At 39.0% G+C, this 22,098-nt stretch overlaps 1 protein-coding gene across 3 annotated transcripts in view; it reads right to left on the bottom strand.

The window, feature by feature from the left end:
- LOC119885613 (potassium voltage-gated channel subfamily D member 3-like) overlaps positions 1 to 22,098 on the bottom strand; it is a 160,020-nt gene that overhangs the window by 97,946 nt on the left and 39,976 nt on the right. For 2 of the 3 annotated variants that reach the window (XR_005441373.1, XM_038695725.1), the window contains exons 1-2: positions 7,504 to 7,970; positions 5,140 to 6,312 (exon numbers count right to left, since the gene is read on the bottom strand). Coding sequence is in view for 2 of the 3 variants with exons in the window: in XM_038695725.1 (XP_038551653.1) it covers positions 5,140 to 6,242 (1,103 nt within the window). In the remaining variant the exon portion in view is untranslated. Of the gene's footprint in view, positions 1 to 5,139; positions 6,313 to 7,503; positions 7,971 to 22,098 lie in introns of those variants that run through there. The other variant, XM_038695726.1, reaches the window with a different exon arrangement.

Here is a 22,098-nt window from a genome sequence, read left to right as displayed (position 1 = left end):
CAACTCTTCAACCACAGGCATGCAAACTGATCAGGAGTAAAAAAGGGGAACGGATAGGCAAGCAGAGAACTGTTCAGAGACAGTGTGAGAGGGGTCTTTTTTTAAGTGTACATGTTGTGTAGATAAAGTGCATTTGTCTACTGCAATAAGAGAAAGATACTGACATACAGGGGTGTCACTTTGTGTTGAAAAGTAGTGGGGACATAAGGGGTCAGATTAGGGATATGACGATATGCTCACAACATGTTGTGATGCTCCATACTGGTGTCACAAGATTGAGATGTGATGATAAATCAACAGTATTTAATGGAAATCATCAAAGCTGAAATTTATGAGTTGGGGGGGTCTGACGGTCCTCCCCCAGATAATTGTGAGCATTAAATACTTAATTTCCTGCATTCTGGTGACATTTCCTGTTCTGCCTTTCCTACATCAATTAATGATGAAAATGTTTTTATTTATATAAAAGGAAACATAACTCAGGTAGTAGGTGACAATTCAAGTATTACAGAATCTAATGCAGAGCAGCTCTCATTCTGTGTTGCTTTCACATACGTTTCAACTTTTCTCATGTAATATCATCCCTACTGAATTAGCACACACGCAGGCATAATTTAGTCTTCCCTCCTCTTTTATCATGTTCACAGTGAGAGAACGGAAACTTTGGCCAAATATAAACTGTGACAAAAAGGTGTTAAAGTTACTGACTGGTGCTGCACGTTTTGGGGTCATTTTATAAATCAGTAGCTTGTTTATTCTTACTTAAAAATGTAAATAAACCTTTCTCAAAGCACTTTCATTGGTTCTTTGCCATTTCATATTGCAAGCTATTTTTCAAAGCATTTTTAACAAATATTTTCAAAAAGAGATGGGGACATGTCCCATGCATCCCCAGTGTAAATAACACAGATGCCGACAAGTTTTATCCTGTTGATGTTAGCCTACATTATATCTAGGTTGCTGCCACTGCTTTGAACAATTAGCTTAGTTTACATTACTGATCAACCCCACCTTTCGCCCGATGTCAGCTGGGTGACGGACAGCTCGTTCGGCAGTCTATTTCCATCCTCGTGTGTTCAGCTGTCAGACTCCACAGTGTAGCGGACTAGAAAAAGGACTTGCCCTACGCTGCCTCTGATTGGCTGTTGGGTTGAGGCATTAGGAGTGATGATTGGTTAGGCAGAAGCAGTTGTAAAGTTGCAAAGCTCTTGCTAGAGAGCAGAGGACTCGGTAAATAAAGCTGGTAAGCCTAAATGCTGTCCTAGCAACGACCGACCCCCCCTGAAATATTTTCTCATCGGATCTGCACAAATCACATAGGTGACCAGTTTTGGTTTCAAAGTGGCGAATTTCGTCGAAAGTTGAGGTGTTTGCATTCCTGCAACAGCTCACTGTGGCTGCTCCGTCTTGTTCCATACCTTCTTTGCTATATTCAAACCTGATACCACTGTCAAAACCACCCCAAATGACCATGTATTGTTTTGGTAACTGGCTATAGTGACCAAAATATTAATCCAATAATATTGCATTTCCTGTGACTACTTCACAATAAAAGCTACCCCTTGTTTTGCCAGCTGAACATGTTTAATGTGAAGCAGCGGCAGGAAAAATTGTTCAGTTTGCATTAGCAGCAACTAAAGTCTTCTCTGATACAGCTGCATCAGAGTGAACTGTTTAACAGTGAGGCTGATATAAATGAGATAAAATTACACAGTAACGCTGGATTACTCTCCATCTTTTCCATTGAAAGCCAATTTGAATCCAGTGCATGGGATTAATAATAAAAGTACTTCATAGACAGAATATAATACAGAATATAAATGCATTAAATAGCTATTGCTGTAACACAAATAGGGCTTGATTTCATAAAAGAATTATAACTTTTAATAGGCACACATCACTGTTTTACACATTAAGTTGAGTTTATTCATCATGGGAAGCACTATTTGACCTGTGAAAATAGTTGTGCAAATCTTTAGTGGCTCTGGAGGGAACTTTCCAAAGTTCGACTTAGCCTGGAAGGCTTCAGATTTTTTTAAGGACAGCATGTGTTACAAACTGAGGATGGTTATTGAAGCTCAACTCTGGGGTTTGGCTTAGAAATGATAATGCACTGTAGTAGTAGCAGTGTTACAAATATTTTGGGTTGGCTGAAAATTTATATAAAAAAGTACAGTAGGCTATAAGATGAGCCAAAAACCTATTTCAATGTCTTGTGTACATCAATGTACCATCTGATAAAAGCTTGCAGCGTTTTGTGATATGGAAGTAAAAACTGATTTGGAAATGAACACTGATTTGTTTCATATGCCTGTTAAATCTAAATAGTCATTACACATAAAGTATACACACAGGCAATTAAGCACACACGTAGCCCAACATAATAGATAAAACCAGTATAGATGGTGCTGTAGATTAAATGAGATCACTTTGAGAAAATGAGCAGTCTATGGTGTTTTTATGTGCATTGACAGATGGGTTATTAGTGACCTCATCACCACCTGAGCATATGTGCCTTCGGCAGGTGAACAGATCAACAGGCTGGAGGGAACACTGAGCCTCTTGCTGGCTGTTGATTTGTTTCTCTTACTGCACATTAAAGAAACTGGAGGAGGCACAGCCACATACTGTAGTACCACAAGTATCTAAACATATTTTATTTTCACCTACTTGCTTTTGTTTTGTTCGTGTGGGTTGGAGCTCTAAGAGTACCCTAGAACAAAGACTGTACTGTACCTGTGTGTTTTTGGTTGTTCTGATCAAAGGCGATTACAGTGCACGATGCAGATCATATTCAGGTTTATGTTATGGACAGTACAGAATCAAAAAAGAAAAAAAAACATTTGACTTCTTATTTTAAACCGTTTCAATTTAAAAGATCCCTATTAAATATTGCGTTTGTTTAAAATCTCAAACATTCTGTAGACACAATTCCTGTAGTACTAAAAAAACATTTGTACTCTGGGTCTCAAAGAAATGTAGTCCGATCCTGTTTGAAAATGCAGAAAATAATTGGTTTTGGATTTTAGATATTTGATATGGTACAGAAATATGTCTATCAGTATCTGCTGGCCTTACTGTTTCCAGAGGATCTAAAAGGTACACGTGTGTGGCTTTACAGAGAGAACATGTTGAATCTGAACACAAAATTATTTGTTGAGCCTTGAACACGCATTAGTTGAAAGTTGTCCTGATTGCAAGTGACTGTCCGTGGTTAGCGATGAGGATCGCTATTGTCGGTGGTCCAGATAGACTCAGTGCTGCTGCCTATTGTGTGTTGGACATAATGGCTCTACACTCAAACTCATTGTTCAGAGTTCACAATTTACATAATGCTTTTCCCTTGGCATTTCTTCCCTATTTTTTTAATTTTTTTTACAAAAGACCCTCTTATAATACTTACAGTATAATAAACACAAACACACATCCACAAATACTGTAGCACAGGTAAGGTCAGGCAGCCATTACAGGCGGTAGAGAGTAATGTCTGTGGATCCATGCTTGATTTTTCATTTGCTCTGCATTTCTTTATTTGTTAAAAGACAGAACTTGACAAACTGAATTTAACCTGAAGAATAAATTACTGTTTTTCACAGTTCACGATTCTGAATGAAGTACTGTAATGTCACCTTAGGACAGAAAGTTTCAGGTCTGCCAGCCAAAGATGTCACTCATCAACCACAAGGTCACATCATTAGGTTCTTTGTTAAGGGTCAAGTGAGGTGCAGCATGACAGCCCACACGTTTTCCTGCCCAGTAGTCTTAGTCTCTGAGCTCGCAATAATAAGCGGTGCAGAAAATAGAGCACTTTTGACACAACATGATCCGATTTTAAAGCTCTCAGTCTGTGGTCCTGTTTGGAGAGGTATGTCTGTATATATATTTTGGCAATGAAGATCTTCATTAATAATTAAAGGATAGGTTAAAATGTTTCACGTCGATCTTAAAATTATAGTCCTTAACATTTCAGTGTCAATTTGAGCGTAGAAATGGTGAACTCCACCACTGACATGACAAGTACTACTTAGAAAGGTATTTACAGAATGTAAATGGGTTGATTGGCTATCACAGAAAAAATAATGACCATAAATAGTATCAAAACTAGGGCTTAATTTCATGAAAAAAATTAAAACTTTGAAACAATCCTAACATGGCCATCTGTTAATAGTTGCTATCATTGTTCCTACTGTCCATAGTAGCTTAGAAGAGATCCCTTCCTAAAACTATTTCAGTGTAAGAAATGGAGTTACTGTAGACAAATCAAGAGGATATCTTCCAAAGTTAAACTTTTTCCAGACAGACTTGAATTCACTTCATTGCTTTTCCTTCCTGATCATATTGACACATCACTCATCCTCAGAAATACATGTCTACAACTCATTTGAATGAATGAAACCACCAAATGTATTTTTGTGTCATGCTATTTTATTCCAAAAGGCAGTTTGCATTTACATATACCGCATTATCTACAAAGACAGCTGGAAAGAAAACCGGATTTTTAAGAACTCAACTATTCTTTCACTGCGTCTTGATTATGATGAGTACTTCACTCAGCCAAACTTTGGGACCACTTTCAGGTTCACCACTGAATCTCAGCGAGCTTGTGTGACAGATTAAGAGCAGAGTGGAATCATAATAAAGGTAACAGAGGATATCTCACAGCAGAGAGATCTGACTTTATAATGCAGTTAAATTGATTCCTCACAAGGCATTTTTACACTGAACACCTAGACCGTAAATATGGTGCTTCTGCTGTTGGCCCCAATTTGGAGTAAAGAAATATAGAAAAAGAGTACAAAATGTGTTTTCCCACTCTGAAACAATCCAACTGAACCACTGTTCACGAGTGCAGAGGTGGAAAATGTATAAAGACTTTAGTTTATTGGATAACGATGAATTCACTGACCAATCAAAACTGTTAGTTTCCAACATCAGTATCATTTTAATCAGAATGGTTCAGCCCTGCTCTGTGTCTTGGGTCAGACTACAGGTTGTGCATAAGTTCTTTAAAAGGCTAAAATTGAAAAAGGAAAGATATGTTTCTAAAGCAAAAAAAAAAAAAAGTGTAGCATTTGGGTATCTTTTCAATATCTAAATGTACTGTGTGTGTGCGTGTGTGCGCATATGTCTATTACTCACCCCAGTGTCGTCATGGTGACAATAGTGTACCAGAAGGAAGCTGGGATGCTGGTGAACTTGCTGGAGCTGGAGCCCTTCTCTGCGTAGAACATGACTGTGGCGAAGATGATGATGGCCATGGTGAGCGAGAAGAGGAGGAAGCCAAGCTCTGACGCACAACTCTTGAGTGTATAACCCAGGATCCGCAGGCCTTGCGAGTGACGGGAGAACTTGAAGATGCGGAACACTCGAAACACACGCAGCGTCACAAAAGCACCACTCACGTCCTCGTTGTTGGTCATGACCAGTCCAATGTAGTACGGCAAGATGGCCACCACATCGATGATGCTCATCACTGAACGCATGAAACGGTAACGGCTAGGTGCAGCAAACAGGCGCAATAGGTACTCCACTGTGAATATCATGACGCAGGCTGTGTCCATGCAGAAGAACGCCACTGTGTAGCGCTCGCCACATGGCATGTCTTTCTGGTTGGCGGTGGAACCACAGGGCACCGTCTCCACCACATTAGTGATGACTGAGATGGCGATGAAGAAACCAGTGACATAGTAAAAGACCAGGGCCATGGTGGAAGTGTGGGGGTTCTCAAAGGCCCGCCACATGGTCTCCCTGAAGTTCATGTTGGGCGGCTTTTGGTCCTTGTTCTCCTCCTGATCATCCTGCAGCCGCTCTAAATTCTCCCTCTTTCTGTCCTTGTACTCTTCATAGCAGCAGTCACCGATGATCTCAGGGATGATGCCGAAGAAGGTCAACTCCTCATCGTAGGCGGAGATACACTCGTGGCGGGGGTAGTGGAGCTTCCCTGTCCGGTAGAAATTGAGGATGCTTCTGAAGGCATCAGGATCCCGGTCAAAGAAGTACTCCTTGCTTTCCTCATTGTAAAAGAAGTCTTTCTCAGAGCTGCCCAGCAGGGTGTCAGGGTAGCGGTCCAAAGTGGTTCTCCAGGTCTGGAAACGACGGCCGCTGACATTGAGGATGATAAGCTCATCCTGTCTCTTACTGTTGTCTATTGGTGCAACTGGCATGGGGCAGTTGGCAACAGGCATCCAGCCAATGGCTGCTGCTCTGGCAAAAGGGAGCCATGCTGCTACTCCTGTCGCCATCGTGAAGCAGAGTCTGTAAAGTAGTCCTCCTCACCTTCAGAGTCGACTTTCCACCAAAATCAACTGACATCTGAGGGACAAATGGCAACAAAAAGAGGAAACGTAAAGCTGAAAACAGCAGCACACTAGACGATCAAAGTGTGGTCGTTTGCCTTTGTGGCACTAATGTAAGCAGCATGAATATTTATATAGTAAGCATGATGTATACTGTATACTTCATGTATATCCCTTCAGTATTGATTTCTTTGAATTATTTATATTTGTTTACAACTTACAGCTTGATTTTATATAAGCCATTGTATATTGTTGGTCATTGTTGATTTTTATACACACACATTTTTTCACTTATTTGTATGTACATTTATTTTACCTATCTTTGTTCAGCTTTGGCCTTTCTTTTTAGCGATACACTTTGTCTATATTTCTATCTTTCACTTGATATTGGAACTGTGTGTAAGTACATCAACAACAAAGACAAACTGCAGTCAAATTTCTTGTATGTGTACACATAGACTACTTGGCCAATAAAGCTTTTCATGACATTTTGATTTCCAAGTGAGTTTCCCTCTCTATCTGCTTTCGGTCCAATTCCAGCAGAACCTGCCTAAAATGTCATCCAATTTTGAGTAAAAAGCTGATATATGGCAACAATTAAAGCACAACCAGGCAGCACACAGGTATGGGTAAAGTCTAGTCTCAGTTATTTTCTGTTCAGGTTTTAACATATACTAGAATGTTAAGTTCATATGAAATGTCTCCATGATTCCTACCAATATCTAAAGCCAGTTTGCACGTGACTGATACCAATTCGTTGAGATGCATTTGTGAACCAAATGACTTCTGTTTTTGACCCAAGCCCACATTTGGTACAGCTATGAATACTCAGTTATATGTACAGTTATACAAAACAGTTAATCGATTAAAAAAACCTCAGCACCATTGGTGAACGCACAACCACACTGTCCTGAGCAGCATCACTAACTGACTGACAGGGAGAAACGCTGACTGTCAGGGACTGACACAAACCTGTTGAATAAGAATAAGGAGGTAACTGCTCCAGATGGTATCTAAGTGGACATTTAAAATTGAAGAAAAAAAACAACAACATAACCTAGATCAGCTGGTCACCCCGTGAATCTAGTGGACTAACTTCAACACGACATGTTCACCTAACATATGCAAAATTTTGAAACGCGTCTCAGCATATTCTCAGAGATAAAGTGAGTGAAATTGATCAGGTAGCCAACACAAACACACTCACCGATAAAAGTGGAGGGGGGTGGGAATAGAGGGAGTACAGAATCCCAACTCTTCCAAAACGGAATCAGAGTTTCTGAAAAGAACGAGTCCTCAGATGCAAGTGACAAGCAGAAGAGCTAGGATCCATCCAGCGGGATGAAGCAGCGAGCGACACCTCTCTTTGTCGGTCGGTCGACGGACTCCTGCACCGAGCAGAGCGCCAAAACGCGGCTAATGGAGCACAATTGACCAGTCTACGGGACCACAAGACTGGGGGTGAAAACGGTGTGCAGCCGGATTTCTGGACGTCCTCTGACTGGATGTTACATCCTGGCTGTTTACCTGTCAGTGTTTGGAAAGTGAAATGTGATGGAGGAGCGGCGCGCTTCCTTCCTTCAGCGCAAAGTACAATGCGCGTCCCTCTCAATGTGCCAGCTCTGTCATCAGCCCTCCTTCCCTCTGCCTCACTTTACCATCAAATGTGACAGACTCAACCTGCCACTTTGGCTACATTACATGTCGTGGTACTGTATTGCTTACTAAAGCCAAAAATACTATTGTATGCATGGTAATAGTGGGGACAGTGAGATATGAAAAATACAGAGTAGGAAACTCACTATAGAGCACATTTTGAATATTATAGTGGATTAACGACCAAAAGGCTGCAGATTTAGTACATGCCTCTTGTAAACTAATAAGCTACTTTATGAAGGATAGATAGGCTATAACATTAATCCTATTTCCAGAAGGATTTTAACATGACCGTATTAAACTTCTTGAGGGGCGCAGGGCAAAAGTGAGCTGCTGGGCCCCTATCGACCCCCCAATCCTCCCACTCATGTATTTCTAGGCTAGAATGCCATATTGGTCAGAATATAAGAGGACCCTGATTGACAACCACCTCTTTCAACTTAGGAAATTACTTTTTAAGGTTAAAAAGACTTGATAGATACATTTCTTGCCACAGGAAGGAAATTTGCTTTCACAATCTGGATGCTCATGTCTCAGGGAAAAAAACAATAAAAAAAAAAGAAAAATAGGGCTGGGCACGTTGACGCGTTATCGCTTTAACGCATTAATTAATTATACACATAGAGTCAAACCATGGGTCACAGGAAGGGTGGGATGTTGATCAACCTTAATTACCCACCCACCCAAACAAGCAGTGGCGGGGGGCTTCGGCAAACTTCGTTGGATGCAGCGTGTGGGAGAAGTAGATAAGCAAAAGCAAGACAAGCGAACAAATGCCACAGCAAAGTGGATAGCTACATACTGCATGCTGATTAGTATTGGGGAAGATGTCGGTCTTAGGAATGTTCTTAAAATCACAATGTAGTTGCTTGGCCCCACGGGGCTGCTCTTTGCTCCGGTGATCAGACAGCGCTCCGCAAGTAAACAGCAACAGCTTCTGTGCGCTGTAACCTATTTAAAATTATAGGCTAACGTTACATAACTTTAGCTGATAGGCCTTCATGTGGTTTTACAGGGATGCTCTGGCATACGAATTCCCTCCTGTTGATGTCCTATTTAGTAAACAGTAATAGATTCTGGAAACTCACAAACAGCGAGGATCAGTCTCTCAATGATTTGTACTGCGCGTTGTGTACAGAAAGTTCAAGACAATTCAACTTTGGCAGCGGGCGGGCGTGTGCTTGAGGCGAACACTTCACCTCACTCTAACAGGGACACTTACTGAATATAGACTGTTTATGCTGCTCACTGATAAAAGAAAAAATGTTTATGCTGATACCTGTCCAGAAACAAAAACAAGAAAACAGATTTACATATGTTAACCTGCTGCACAGAAGGTGCCCGTTATGATCCTATGATCGTGGCTCTGGACTCGCTGTGGCAAATAGCTTTGGTTTTATATTTGATTTGATTACATTAATGTTTAAATTGAGATTTACAAGAAATATTTTATTGCTACTGTGTAAAGGGAATACTGCTGGTAAAAAGCACCTTCTTTGTTTAACGTGTTTGCAAACCACGTTATTGTACTTTTGTGTATATAGCAGTACATTTAAATTAAAAGTGTGCAATAAACCACTTTAGAATTCATTATTCAATTTTGCGCATAACAATGCCATTAATCACGATTAATGACAGAAAATCATGCAATTAAAAATTTTAATCGTTGCCCAGCACTATAAAAACCCCGACATATGGTGATATATAATTCATTCATGCCCCTTTCGATATCCCCAAATATACTTATACACTAATATACACACACACACTTTCACGCCGCCAGGGGCCCCCCCAAACTCATGCATTGTTCATGATCTGGCAACCCAAGTTACATATCTACAATGAATTGGTACTTGTTGCTAATGTAATGCTAGATATTGACAGTCTTTTACAAAAGGGTGACAAGAAAAGATCCTCACGTTTGTCTGATGAAAAACTCCCAACCAATGACGACGATGCGTTTAATCCATATAACTATATACAGTGCACTGTTGATCACACGGATGATTATTACTGTCACACAACATTCTTATGCTGTGGACAAGTGAAGACAACGTGATTTGCAAAATGGAGGAAGAGAGAAAATAAAGAGGAAAATCAAACTACAACCTTTTATAGAATCTTTTCTTTCAGCTACATCAAGAGTAGATGTTTGTATACTGCAGGGTTGAAGCCACTTCTAATCTATGAGACCACACACAAGTAGAAGTAAAAATGGCAAGTGCATCTGTCGGTTTTACTTTGAATGTTTCAGTGAGTGTATCTATTACCAGTAAAAGAAGTGTCTATCATGTTGCTAGAGGTACAAATAAAATGCATAAGGGCGATAAATGCATACAGCTGATTGTATGAACACTGTCCAGGGGTGGCTTGTTCATTAGGATGATGCACCGCCAAGCTGGGAAAGGCAAGAGATTTTTCTCACACTTTCTACCACACTGTTAGTTAGCTGTGACTGTTTTTGACAGACAGTTTGTCTCCGAATATCGCTGTCCAATCAGCGTCAAGTCGTGTTCCGTGGAGTCCTGCCTCTTTTGGTGCGATTTCAGTCTGGTTGTAAATCGCCCAGATCTCTCTCATAGACTTTCATGTAAAGGCAGTGTTTTTAATTGAGGTTGTTGCTCTCACTACGAGCAGCTGCCTTTTTAAAACGTATGTTCAGGCTGAAAATTCGACCGTGGTGTTTTGTCATGAGATGCAGCGACTTTGCCAGCGGTGTGTAAGACATAGTATAAATAATACATGTAATTTTTTAAGCTATGAGGAGAGGAAAAGTCCGCTAGCCACTAGGCTAATTTATGCTCCGTAAAATCCCATAGGCTAAGCTAATAATCTTGATAGTATTATTAAGCTGAATTTTATGTTTATGTTAAATGTGATTGTTATTAAGCCATGTTTTATGTGTGGTGGTGGAGTCAATTTAAAGTTAGCTGCACCAGTAACAATTATTTGATGTGTTGTTTTTTTTCTTTTATTGCCAGAAACCGAAGAAGAAAGGAGGAGGTAGCATGATGTGGCCACCAATGGCATCTTGTCAGATGAGGGTAAAAAGAAGTAGGAAAGCAACACAAAAAATAAACCAAAAATAATAGAAAATACCTTTTATATTTCCCCTTACACGCCTTGTTGTTTATCTGTAAATACAGAGGAAGAATGGGAGAACAGCACATAGGGGAGATCAGTGGATACTTATATATGCACATACAGCCCACACCCCTAATAATACTGTGTAACTACAGGATAACAAGTAGATTTTTTACTACTCTCTGCTTACCTTATTAGTCTTGTGTAATGTATATAACTTAAAGAATGAATACTGTGCTCCTATGTTTGATCCTCCTTCATATACAGCATATGTGACATAACTGTAGCCTATTACTTGAGACGGGTCCCTTAGCTGCAACGCAAGATTAACTTTAAATAATTTTATCATCATCATTTATCATCAGCCCAGTGCCACTGCGCTTTATTCTGGATTTACTGTTCCTAAATAAAAAGGTTTGTCACAGCTAAATCAGATGATTGTGAGAGTCACTTTTTTTTTAAATTATTGTTGAAGTAGTTGCCTTTACATCCAAAGGTCTAAAGATCTGTTGATCTTAACTGTGGACTGTTCATTCATTGTAGACATTGACAATGAACTTCAGGATGTAGCTGTTCAAATACTGAACAGTATGTAGCCTAAGGAACAATCCTTGTCTTAGAGCAGACTAAGACCATTGAACTGGTCACCTTAGCCATCATCGCAACAATTGCCCCCCCCTGAGAGATTTGGCAGGAGCCGCCACTGACACTGTCTATCCACTGCAAGGTAGGGCCCCCAAAATGATCCTGCTGAGGCCCCCCCCAGATACTTAATGCCATTCAAAAACATGCCGTTCTGCTTTGGTGAAAATGTAAATGGCTCATACTTGAAAATAATACAACACTTCCTTTTTCGAAGATTATCCAGAAAACAAATATGGTCTTACATTCAGGCCATTATAGTAATATCTGGCCCAAGGAGTAGTGGGTGTTAATTTGATTCAACACATTCATTTAGGAATAAGCAACAAGAATAAAACTGAAATAATTATGGTATTGAATCTAGATTTCAACACTGAGGTCCTGTCAAGATTAGGTAATGAAGCAAGACCCACATTAAGGCCCCTTTCATTTCATTTATTGACTTTGTAGGTGCATACTCCTAAACAAACCACCTACTTTTCCAGGTTGGTAATCCATCCTTGGTTTAATCTCTCTGCAGGCTGAATGAACAGTATATAAATTACAGATGAGTAATGGCTGGTTATGTTTTTGGAATTGCACTCATGGAAGCAATAATTAAAAAAATGGACTTAAGTGATTTTATCAGTTTGAATGGGGTTCTTGCAAATCAGTCCATTACTTAACCATACAGCTGATCTGAAAACGATATAAATGCATGCTAGTTTTTTTCCAAAATTTGAGCTGTACTGAAGCACAACAATTAGTAAGACACACTTTTATCAACTGGCCACAAAGTGTTGGTAAGTTATAGTCTTAAACCAATACTGAAGATTCCCTTTGCCATAATTTCTCAAACAAGCCTTTATCATCAAACTATGAGCAAAGCAGAGAGTGGGTGTCCAAGGAAGCCTAGAGTCTCGTCATTAGAGAGGAAGAAGCAACGAGTCCCAGCAATCTCACACTTCAATCCCAGGCAGCATGGTCTGTACACAGGCACCTCAGGGGACCACTGTGGCTGGGTGAGGAGGGCCTTTGAATGAATGGCCTTGTGTGTGGCGGTGAGAGGAGAGAGGGAGTGACACTGTGTTGCCTGGGTGTTCAGACAGATAGACTATTGATGGACTTCAGTACATTCAGATGAAATTCTGGCACATTGGGTAAATTATTCATGAATCGAGTCAGTTTAAGTTACAGGGTTTCTTACAAAAGGAGGGTTTCTTATGTTTCATCTGTGATCTTAAATTAAAGTGCTTTGGAGTCTAAGAATAATTATATTTTTGGCATGTCTCTCTTGTTTTCCTTTAAAATGGTGTATTTTCTCTGTAGTGTAACCACTTCTTTTTCAGTGAGCAGTGAATACACTTGACGCACCGACCCCCTCCAAAACCGTACATCATCCAAGAAGGAATCTAAAGACAAATTCACACTATAAACATGTCTTTAGTTACATTGCTGCCTTCCCTGCGTACACACATACACTTGAAAGAAATATTAGGCTAAAACTTAACAAGATGGAACAATAATCATTTTTGACATCGCCATCATTGCCTTTAGCAGATTCATTCTTTCATTTTATGATTTTTATTACCATATCACCTCAATCTGCCAAATGCCAATACACATATGCCTGCTGTGGATCATTTCTCCCCACTCTTAATCTTTTTTGTGACATGTTCAAACCTCTGGGGTAGCAGTTGAACTTTTAGAGAAGAACAATTTTTCACAGCACTATGCATGAGATGGTGACAGCAGAGGCTTTCAAATATTGAAAAAAAGCATATGAGTAAATGCTAAAAAAAATAGAGAGAGAACAAAATGCTTTAGTACAGAGACAGAACAAAATACTTTCCAGAGAGGGAAACTGATATGCAAATAACTTTGCAACCAAATAATTATGTCTAGTCAATTTATTTTATAAAGCAAATTTTTTTTTAAAACAGCAAACATCGACCAAAGTGCCTTCCATAGAGATCACCGAGGTCCAGAGAGAACAAAACACAGGAATGATCAAATCTAAACACACATAAATAAGAGGAGATAAATAAATTAACAAAATCATAAAGTATTTTGTTAATATAGCAGAAACAGCATTGCACAAACAAGTGTGGTCAGGCATGTCTCCATTATGGTCTTTAGATGGGTTTTAAAGGTATCAATAGAGGGGGAAGATTTTATTGCAAGTGGCTTGCACTATTTCACTGGGTGCAAAGAATGGGGAGCAGCTTTACAAACAAAAAATAACCTTAAAATCAACTGGTAACCAGTGAAGAGAGCCTAGTACAGGGGAGAGATCTCTCTTCTTGGTACCAGTGAGGAGTCTCACTGTTGCATTTTGAACCAGCTGTGGGCGAAATAGGGTCGAGTGACTGATTCCTAAATAGAGATATTTGCAATAGACGTCAACCATTTTTCAAATGCAGTGTCTTTTGAGGTAATGCAATTTCGTTTTGTGCGGCATATTTTCTTCAGTCCGTGCTAAGCCCTCAGGGGTTTCTCAGAGTAACTTGCCAACTTCATCTCAAACTATATTTCCTGTGTGTGACAAAAAAAAACAAGACAAGCAAGTTGGTGCTCATTTACAATAAATTCTCGTGTGGATAGCTTTTCAGTAAATTTTAATTGTTGAGACTCATTTAGCTTCAATTTCTACTGGTAAAAAGCCATGCAAAAAAAAATATAAACTGTTTATGTTCATGCACTGGTAAGGCTACGTAATCTTAGTAAGTATTTCAATAGTATATCAAGAAAACAGTCCATCTCTCTGTAATAGTCAAAATAATCATCCAATTCCTGTTGACCAGAGCTAAAGCTACGGCTGAGATTTTAAAGTGTTTGTCATGTATTTTTCCTGCACCTGGGGTCACTGCTTGGAGATTGGATGAAAGCCAGATTAAATACATTATAGTCCCATCCACGCACACCAACTCTTGGAGAGTACATAACCTGATACAGCCTTCATCTGCTTTACATGAGCCGTTTCTCATTTTGATTGAGGCATTTGAATTAGATTAGATCTATACATAAGATCTTATATTTAGATGTTTGATCATCATTATGTCAGAAACTGTTATTCAGGGTTATGTTCAGCCTTCTATCCCTCACGGTAAAAAAACTCTGCACTGTGGCATTCAGTCCGCAGGGAATATACACGATCTGCAAAGACTTAAAAGCATATAGAGATGGTTTATTTGTAGCGATGGTTAGGCTATATACATCTAATGATGCACTTAAACACATGTGATAGTACCTCATCATGGGGTTATACTGAAGCTTTCATAGAAATGAATGAGAATAGAAAAAACAAAACTTTATTTCAGAATAATCTTTTACAAGATATTCAGCTTTTACAAGCCATCACCTTCACAGAGTCAGAATATAAAACTCTAGGTCTACAGTGGATGCTACAAAACATCTGCTGTAGCTGTCTTTCATGAGAAGCTGATCCTGGCAATTTATGATTAGTAGATTTTTATAACCAATTGTTAAATTTGTTTCTTAAGAAAGAAAAACACTTGTACTGTACAACAGGTATGTTGCTGTGTCTGAATTAGGGCTGGGCCATATGGCCAAAACTGTTATCACAATAAAACAAATTATAATATAATACTACCATTCAATATCGATAATTATCACAATAAATGTCAAATCATTATTTCTAAATTTAAAGGCTGATTTTTGCTCCCTAGTAATTGGATAGTGTATCACATCACAAATCTGAGGTACAACATTCAAAAAAATTATAATAAAATCTCTTTTTTCAGTCCCTTTTCCTCAACAAAATAAATCTTAATATATAAAGTGTTAATTAGTTTGTGATTCAAATTAATTAAATATAACATTTATTGACCATATATTGAACATTTGTTATAAACTGGGCTGCTTGTCATCATAGAAACAGATAATCAGATTGTGATGTTCATTGCGGCTTTAGTCTGCTGCCTTCCCCTCGACTCACAGCTCTGCTGCTCACCGGAGCAAATCTCTCGTGACTGTTTATATTATTTGCGACTTTTAACCAACGTCCCGCCCACCATCAGATCCGTGGGTGGGACGTTGAGCAAGACCACAGAGTGGAGATTACCTACAGAAAGAGAGAGGCAGCTGGAGCAGAGCCAAAGTAGCGCATTTTAAAATAAATGTAACCCTAACTAAACCATGGATCGATCTGAACCGTGAGTTTTATGAACCGTTGTATGTCCTGCAACTTTGTTTTGTTTCACTCTCTCAACTTTCACAAACGTCATTTTCAGCAGGAGAAGGCATCTGTTTTTGACGAAAAAGCTCTATAAACCCACTTTACACCTGCTCAGCACAAACACATAGTTAGCAACTAGCTAGCGGCCCTAGTAGAGCACTTATCTGCTAAAGACATTTTTTCTTCCTCAACATGAGTTAATAATATAATAAAATAATATAAAATAATTCAAAAACAATTCTAAATAATAAAATAATGTCAGTGTTGGTTTTTTTTCCCAATAAATGAGGACAAATGAGGCCAAATCCTCAGGTCAAGACTCTGCAGTTTACTTACATTGGAAGGATAAGAGAGTCTTTCGAGGAAAACAATATCCATAATCTGGACAGGGATGACAGATGGTTTGAAAGAGGAGTGAAAGAAGACATTTTCACAAGAGTAGAGAAACCATCTCTCAAAGTGGGAGGTCTTCTGTTTCACATGCTCACAATAAAAGCATGTGCTAGAGTGTGTGTCTCCCACCTACAATGCTGTCCTTTCATCCACAAGACAAGATTGAACAAACACTCACACTTGGCCAATGTGACAACACCAACAACGGCCTTTCAGACTTGGCCTCAGGTGACTCTAATGAACCAAGTGGTCTCCATCACCTTCAACCAAGTTGTCCTTGGTTTAACTTTTCTTGGAAACTATGACCTGGAGAATCTTCACAGACATCTATCTATATAATAAAATGTTACAGGATGAAGAGGGGTCGCAAATAAGTTTGGGTGTCTGGTTAGCTCAGTCAATAGTGCACAGGCCTTTCAGCTGGAGGGTTCTGTTTTTGGTACCCCCTTGCAACATTTTATTTCCCTCTTCAACAAATTAACTATGAAGAGACTGTTATTTTCATTTCCCCAGCATCTCCAGGCAGAGGAAATACCGGCACTTCTCATTCAGGGGAATCCAATCTCAGGATTCCTGATAGCTTTTTCAGAGGTCTGAATGTCTTTCAGAACTTTTCAAAGTAAAAGCTCTCAATTCAACTCAAAATAAAGCATTGCTGCAAAAAAAAAACAAAAAAAAAAAAAAAAAAAAAAACTTAAGGAGGTGATTATGTGAGTAACTGTTGCTGCCATGACAGAGATCGGTTTCAGCCCCAGCCGCTTTCAAAATATTTATTAATTTATGTATTTATTTGGCCAACCACCGCTGTAGGTGAAACCAATATAAGATGCACATTTTGAACAAAAAGAGCAGGGAGGCGTCACGTCAGCCCCTGTGGACGGGCACTGCACTTGAAATACTACTGCTACTACCCTTTTATGTTTTTATATATGTAATACCTTCTTATCTTAGGTTGTTATCGTCTATGATTTTGTCATGCATGATATTTTTGAATGTGTACGCCTGTCATGAAAGGTGCTATATAAATAAACTTTGTTAAAGTAACTATAGTTTCCAAATTTACTCTGCATCATCTTACACTACATAACTTAAATACACTACACAGTAAAACAGCACTCACTGTGATAGTTGCAAATGGTTTAGTATCCTGTAATCTTTCTGCCAAGCCTGAGTCTATTGAATATCTATCATGAGCAGGAATGTGTCTCTCTCTTTCTGGTCAGTCTACAGGCATTATCCATCACCCATTCATCTGTAAAACATGCTATAATACTGTAATTCAAGATAGATACAGTGTAGATTCAATGGAGAATGAAGGCAGATGTCACTTTGTTAAATCGAAGAATGTTAAAATAGGATGCATTGCAACCATAGATAGAAGGACAGAGAAATAGATAATATCCAGAGAGAAAGTCAGATGTGGTGGTCATGAAATGGAAGGTAATGAGGTAGACATGGGCCACAGATGTCCTCTGAACAATTACAGCGCATGAACAACTGGAGATGCAGTGGGCCTGCAGGAGGCTGCAAGTAAATAGAGGGAAGAGTTAATAAAATGACGATGCTGTCTGAATCTTTGTGAGTATGGAAATTTACAAGTGTGTATCTTAAAGAGGGAGAAAGCAAGCCAGACTATCAGTCTGACAGACTAAAGAGAGAGAGATACAGTGTGGGTGTGGATAAATGAGTTCAGATGAAAGCCAGCAGCATTGATTGTGTTTGAGCAGTCCTCTTATGACTCACTTACAAAAAAAAGATCCAAGTCCCGGCTTCATTATCCAAAACACAAACCACACTACAGTGTAACATGCACAAATCCTGTTGATCCAACCTGTTGTGGAGACGCAGAGAAAATGTACAAAGTAAGAAACAAATTATAAATTACGTGCAGTGTTGACCAACACCATCAGGCTGGTTGTTGTGTAAAGCAGCAGCACATGGAAGCTCACCACTTAGAGAGAAATGATTTCGACTCTGGGAACCTCTTAGGCTTTGAGCAGCAGAGCAAATAAACACCACACAAAATCCTATGTGAATTTCATAACAGCCAGCAGCATACACAAAACACATTCAAATCAGGTGGTGGTAGAATTAACACACACACACACACACACACACACCCCCAGACCCCTATGCCACAAGCCACTGAAAGAAAGCTTTAGAAAGCTTTATGGCTGCGTTTTAAAACTAATTTGTGAACACCAAATGGATACAGCAAATGCAGGTGTGTTGACGTTATGGGGCATTTAACCAATTACACATTGAAACAGCAACATTACTGCACTCCCAGAAAGGATCATTTACATCCATATTAAAGTTGTTTGGAAAATAGGAGTAGGACTTAAATGAAGACTCAGGCAAAGTAGGTGCCATTCAAATGATTTAATGAACAAAATCAGAATACAGATAGGCTTACGAGGTAGTCAGGCAGGACGGGTAAAAACTAGATAAACAGCCCAAAAGGCAGACAGTCAAAATGGAGTCCAACAAATCAGACAGAAAGCCCAAAAATGAAGTACAAGTCCCAAACACTGGGGAAAGGGCTGGAACAGTTGACACAAAGACAGAGTGACGTTAACAAAGACTCATGAGAAAGGACTCTTAACAAAAAACAGGAAATAACTAAATAAAACCCCAAAACCATGGAAATTACATTATTTTCATATTTACTGGTACAGTGCATTGTGCTTTAAGATTAACATGTGCCTTTAAAAGTACATAGCATAGAGAAAACATAAATAAGTTATCTAAAATGTCACCACAGGGCCAGTGTCCTCCTTTGAATACATCCACGGAAGGTTAAAATTAAGGGCAACTGGACGGGTTGAAGATACTTGAAGATGTTTCGCAGAGGCTTCTTCAGTTCTGACTGCCTGGTAGGGAATCCCAGCTATTATATATGCATGTGTGTGGGGATGTAGATTGTTTAACCATGACCTGGATGACAGAACCTTTGCAGACATCTCTGAAAATATATAAGTTTAACTGAGCTGTAATATCACAGAGTTCCGAATGATTCAGTTACATCAAATGAAGGATATAGTCAAATTTGCATTCTGAAAAATGATTAACGATGATTAAATGTGTGATGATGTAAGCAACAGAGTATTTCAACATGGTGAAGTATCCCTTAAATGTTGATTGTATTGTCAAATGTGGTGATACCTTCTACTGTACACTGCAACAAGAAAAATTTTATATTTCATTGCATTGAAAATGGCAACCTAAGCAGAGTTCAGTTTTTTAATTAAGACTCTAATGAGAGCAGAGAATGGTCCAAGGACTCCAAGGCTGATTTATGACAAAGTAATAAATTACATACAGTAATGAATATTTTCAATTACAGAAGTCCGGGATGTCAAAATCATCGGCCTCAGTGAGTTCAACTGAGACAGTCCTCATCCTGTAACAGCTTCGACTGGATCTGATGTTAGAGCTAAAAGTGTTTTTATATTGACATTGTTTACAGTTGCACATAAACCCTTGAAAACAAACTATATCCCCACACACATGCACACAATGCTGTGCTGATAGGTGGAAATGTGACAACAGGAGGATGTAAAAGCCCAACTGGGTCTCTCCTGTGTTGACCTACTTACTGTATAATGGTCTGCATCATTATGTGTAACACAGTTATTCAGAGACATCAAAGCATTAAGCAGATGCAAGACAGCCACTATATTGTCCTGGGACAAGGCCAATTTTGAGGAAATCCACAATATTATTTCAATAAATGATACAGCACTGAAACGATGAGTTCATTAGCTGATAAGTTGAATTACAGAAATTTGATTTGCATAATAATTCTAATAATTGATCAATTGTTTAAGTCATTCAATGAGCAACAAGACTAAGAGTCTACTGCCATGCTAGCAACTCTGTGACACTGTTTAGGCACACTGGTGGTTTGAGCTAAATGCTAACATTGGCATGCTAACATGCTCACAGCAACAATGCTAAAGTGCTCATGTTTAGCAGGTAAATGTTCACTATGTTCACAATCTTAATTAAGCTTTTGCTAAGATTTGCTAATAAGCACTCAACAAAAGCGCAACTGAAGCTGATAGGAAAGTCCTTCATTTTTATTATTAGTGCATACACCAAAGTAGTGGGACAAATCAGTGGATCATCAAAGTAATTATAATCATCTGGGGGCCTTGGATATCAGTACCAAATTTCATGGCGATCTTTCCAATAGTTGTTGAGATATTTAAGTCTGGACCAAAGTGGTGAGCCGACTGGTCGAGAAAGCGCCACTGCCATCTCTTCTCTGCTTCCAGTTTCTCCAGTGTGATGAACTGCTGATTTTCTTTGATGTTTTACATCTTCTGAAATGTTGTATTATGAAATTAAGAATCTAGAATGCTTACCCATGGGTCAGTGGCCATACACACTCATTGAGAAGTAAAGTATGATGTTATGATGAAACGATATTTCCATGGGCAAAGTTGATTTTATCTTAAAGCTACATAGATGCTCTGAACCTGACAGTCTTTCAAAGTCAAACTCAAAAGCAATTTAAATCTGCCACTTTGATGAGGACAGTGTGGGTTTTGGACATAATCCTCTGTTTAACATGTAGTTGTTACATTAATGCCATAAATGAAGTAATTTATTCAGCGGACTATCTTTAAAGACTTTGTTCTGTTAAAGACTCACAGCATTAATGGTGCAGAAGATGGCTGGTCTGATATTTATGTGTAGTTATTCTTTAAAGCCAAAATTCGTTTGAATATGAATGCATTTGCACATGCGGCGCACACACACACTACTTACCTAAAAAACATACACACTTTACATTGCTCTGTCTAGTGGTATTTGCCTTCCATATGAATTGGTAATCCTAAAACTGACTTGATATCATTACATCCAGTTCTCTTTGGCTATTCTTATACCTCATTTATAAAAGCTCTGTCACTAACCTTATTCTGGGGCTTTAATTTCCAACTCAATTAGATTAGAGTGAAGTATGACTGAGTACTTAAAATTTTTGGCCAGCGGGATTCAGACATTTTTGGTGTCCAGTTCCTCCTTGGCGTAGTATGCGTGTGATATGGGGGGGAAATACCTTATCTAAATACCTACATCCGTTTGGCAGATTGATTTTTTTAAAGCCTAACCTTATCCCTCCTCTGCTATAATGCTTGAATTATTTTAAACTCTGTTTAAATTTTTAGATTAAAAGAAAACTCTTCCCCTATTTCATCAAGTTTCTCTTCAAGTAGCATTTCCAAATGCTGCACTCTATAATTTGTCTGTCACCCCAGAGTTTCCAGTGTTCTTTTTTTACTGATGAAAATGACAGAATATTGGTCTTACTCTACAGATCTTTGCCATAGTGAGAAATTGTGGCCCATTTCCAAGACTGAAAGAGGGCATTGCACAAAGAATACCCAAAGGCAGCCCATCTACTTCAACTGGTCTGATTGGGCCTTTGAATCAATCTGTCTGGTGAGTGATAATGACAAAAGCTGGAGGTAAACACTTCACTATATGAGCAGTCACGGCCTTCACATTGGAGAGAGAATTACTTTGCTCACCCGCAAAGTCAAATGATGTTTGCTCGAGTTACGCAACAGATCGGCTTGATTGCGTTCAGCACAGACTTTGTTGAATTCAAAACATCTTGTCAACAAATTGACATAACTATCAGTAGCAAACTTACTGCTGACATTGTTCTGTCTCACAAAATGGCTGTCTTCTAGTCAGACAGTGTTTGCTACCTGCTACTCATCTTCCTCTAAACAGTAAAAACCGTTTCATGAATCATTGATATCTTGGGAGTATTTGCTTTTTTGGTTTTCTTAAAGGAACCTGCAAAATCCTCTCAAACAGATCTTTGATACAGAG

This window comes from Micropterus salmoides, unplaced genomic scaffold, assembly GCF_014851395.1.
Source record: "Micropterus salmoides isolate LMB-PRFRI ecotype aquatic unplaced genomic scaffold, ASM1485139v1 Ms_hic_scaffold_4, whole genome shotgun sequence".
NCBI classification, from domain to species: Eukaryota; Metazoa; Chordata; class Actinopteri; order Centrarchiformes; family Centrarchidae; genus Micropterus; species Micropterus salmoides.
This window is presented reverse-complemented; position numbering and strand designations above follow the sequence as displayed.